The sequence below is a fragment of the Labrus mixtus genome, chromosome 10 (genome assembly GCF_963584025.1).
Source record: "Labrus mixtus chromosome 10, fLabMix1.1, whole genome shotgun sequence".
Classification (NCBI taxonomy): Eukaryota; Metazoa; Chordata; class Actinopteri; order Labriformes; family Labridae; genus Labrus; species Labrus mixtus.
In genome coordinates, this window is record NC_083621.1 from 284,191 (window position 1) to 287,462 (window position 3,272).

The 3,272-nt window shown below is 47.4% G+C and overlaps 1 protein-coding gene across 1 annotated transcript; it reads left to right on the top strand.

Annotated features, from left to right (window-relative positions):
* On the top strand, window positions 1–2,844 carry hs3st1 (heparan sulfate (glucosamine) 3-O-sulfotransferase 1). The gene is made up of 2 exons (XM_061047492.1): window positions 1–44; window positions 1,495–2,844. Exon 2 carries the CDS (start codon window positions 1,630–1,632, stop codon window positions 2,554–2,556), a length of 927 nt encoding a protein of 308 aa, XP_060903475.1. The 5' UTR covers window positions 1–44; window positions 1,495–1,629; the 3' UTR covers window positions 2,557–2,844.
* Window positions 2,845–3,272: the final 428 nt, after the last annotated feature.

A 3,272-nucleotide genomic window follows, 5' to 3' on the forward strand; every position in this document is an offset into this window, starting at 1 on the left:
CACAAGATGACACCTTTATCGAGTGGAGGATTCCAATGAAACAGGTAAGAGAGCTGCGACAGTCCTCCGGGGATCTGAGAGTGCACGATGAGGTGTGTGTGTGTGTGTGTGTGTGTGTGTGTGTGTGTGTGTGTGTGTGTGTGTGTGTGTGTGTGTGTGTGTGTGTGTGTGTGTGTGTGTGTGTGTGTGTGTGTGTGTGTGTGTGTGTGTGTGTGTGTGTGTGTGTGTGTGTGTGTGTAAACGTGCTTTTCATTTGCACACCTGCTTCTTCTTCTTCGTCGCGTGCAAATAACCTCAGAGCTCAGGTCTGCGTGTTCCTGTCCCGCGTGAGTCCGTGAATCAGCTGTTCAGAGATCTGCTGCACAGCTCAAATCTGTGTATGAAGAACAGCTTCTGTGTTAAACTTTCTCTTATAACGAGCTGCCTCGAAAGGAGATGTCTTTAAAGTCACCTCTCAGGTATCAGCTGTTTAAAGTCATGAATGATGTCATACTCACATTTATCATTTAATCTCCAACATGAATTAATTAGAGTAAATATTTAAAATGCTGGTTAACATTTATGTATTAATTATTCCTCTATGAGGTTTTAAACTGAAGATAAAATCAGATTATTTACATTTAATAAGATAATAAAACATTAAATCTCCCTTCCTGTTGGACTCTCAGGTATCAGCTGTGTTTAAAGTAATAGATAGATAGATACTTTATTGATCCCGAGGGAATCCAGTAGCAGGTTACAAAGACGTACATGACATGAAACATTTGTTACAAATTAACCACAAAACCGACCCCCCCCCCCCCATACATATATATTAACCTGAAAAAAGATTTAAAGAATCCCCCTAGATGAATCAAACTTAAACTGTGCAATTAAAAATAGACTTATACAAGAAATGTACATAACCCGTGCAGGGATAAAAATATATGTGTCATTTAAACAAGAACCTAAAAACAGTTGAGGAAAAAAATCTGTAATTAGACCTGAATATAAAAAATAAAAAAAGTGTTGACCTTCTGAAGTTGTGATAAATGATGTCATGCTCACATTTATCATTTTTTCTCCAGGATGAATAAATTCAAGTGAATATTTAAAATGCTGCCTTCTCCCTCTGTGAGGATTTAAACTGAAAGATTCAAACGATAATAAATCTAATTAATTATCATTTAATTTAATAAAAATAAAAAAATGTTTTAAAGAGTCTTTTTGTTGATTTAAACACTTCCTGTGAACATGTGGATTATCTCGTGACCTCGTAGACCTGACGTTTTTTCTTTTTTCTTTATTGATGTGAACAAAATGAAAGAAGAAGAAGACATGAAAACTAAAGTGAGAACAAATAAACAAAGACAAAAACAAAACCTGGTGGTTTAAGGTGTACTCAGCGCGGCGTCGTCCTGATGTGAGCGGGCGCCGGAGAGTGTCGCTGCGTGGTCGCTCTGTCGAGGCGTTCTGTGTTCTCCAGGTTTCTAACCTCTTTGTCTGTCCTCGCAGGCCCCGCCCCCCTGACGGAGAAGAGGACGTCTTGTCTTTTAGTTTTTCCTGTGACCGGACCCTCGTCCTTTCAATGTGGGATTTAGTCTCCGTGCTGTCGCCAGGCTGAAATCCTCCCGGGTCAGGACCTCCCTCATGGCAGCCATGCTCCTCGGACTGCTGCTTTTCGCCATGCAGTCTCCGCCCCTCCCCTCCCGGCCCGCGGCGGCAGACGAGGGGCCGCCGCCTCCGTCGCCCACCTTATCCCCCGCAGACAACGCCAGCAGCAGCAGCCACCCGAACGGGACCCTCAGACGACTCCCTCAGATCCTGATCATCGGCGTGAGGAAGGGCGGGACGCGGGCGCTGATCGAGATGCTCAGCCTGCACAGCGCCGTGGCGGCGGCTCAGAACGAGGTGCACTTCTTCGACTGGGAGAGTCACTTCCAGAAGGGGTTGTCGTGGTACCTCAGCCAGATGCCGTACGCCTTCCCCGATCAGCTGACGGTGGAGAAGACCCCCGCCTACTTCACCTCCAGTAAAGTCCCCAAACGAGTCCACGAGATGAACCCGGACATGAAGCTGCTGCTGATCCTCAGAGACCCCACGGAGAGGGTCCTGTCCGACTACACGCAGGTCTTCTACAACCGCCTGCAGAAACACAAACGCTACCAGCCTGTGGAGGCGGTCCTGGTGAAGGACGGCGAGATCAACCTGGGCTACAAAGCGCTCAACCGCAGCCTGTACTACGGGCACATGCAGAACTGGCTCAAGTACTTCCCCCTGGCGAGCGTCCACGTGGTCGACGGCGACGAACTGATCCGGGACCCGCTCCCTGAGATGAAGAAGGTGGAGCGCTTCTTAAAACTGGCGCCGCAGATAAACGCTTTGAACTTTTACTTCAACAAAACGAAAGGATTCTACTGCCTGAGGGAGCACGGCAGAGAGCGCTGTTTACACGACTCAAAGGGCCGCACCCACCCCCGCGTGGCGCCCGCCATCCTGCACAAACTCTACCGTTTCTTTCATGAGCCCAACAGGAAGTTCTTTGAGCTGGTGGGCCGAACGTTCAACTGGAACTAACGGGGTCTGTCTGTGACCAGGCTAAAGCTAAGCTAACGTCAAACTCAGTGTATTTTTCTACCTTCAGTGAAACGGCGTTTGATGGAGCGAGACGTCAGCACGCCGCTCGTGCATGTTTTTGTTTTCCTCAGTTTGAAACACTCGCACAGCCGCTGTCACTTCCTGTATGAGGACATTATTAACATTATTGACCTTTGACCTGCTGCTATGACTGTTTCTGTGGGCGTCGGCTCCGGCGTCTTCTGTAAAAAGATTTTTATGAAGAATTAATAAAAAAGTTTATTTTCAGCAAGTTTTAAGTTTGTGTGTGTGTGTGTGTGTGTGTGTGTGAGCTGCTTCGTGTGTGTGTGTGTGTGTGTGTGTGTGTGTGTGTGTGAGCTGCTTCGTGTGTGTGTGTGTGTGTGTGTGTGTGTGAGCTGCTTCATGTCTGTGTGTGTGTGTGTGTGTGAGCTGCTTCATGTCAGTGTGTGTGTGTGAGCTGCTTCATGTCTGTGTGTGTGTGTGAGCTGCTTCATGTCTGTGTGTGTGTGTGAGCTGCTTCATGTCTGTGTGTGTGTGTGTGTGTGTGCTGCTTCATGTCAGTGTGTGTGTGTGAGCTGCTTCATGTCTGTGTGTGTGTGTGTGTGTGTGTGCTGCTTCATGTCAGTGTGTGTGTGTGAGCTGCTTCGTGTGTGTGTGTGTGTGTGTGTGAGCTGCTTCATGTCAGTGTGTGTGTG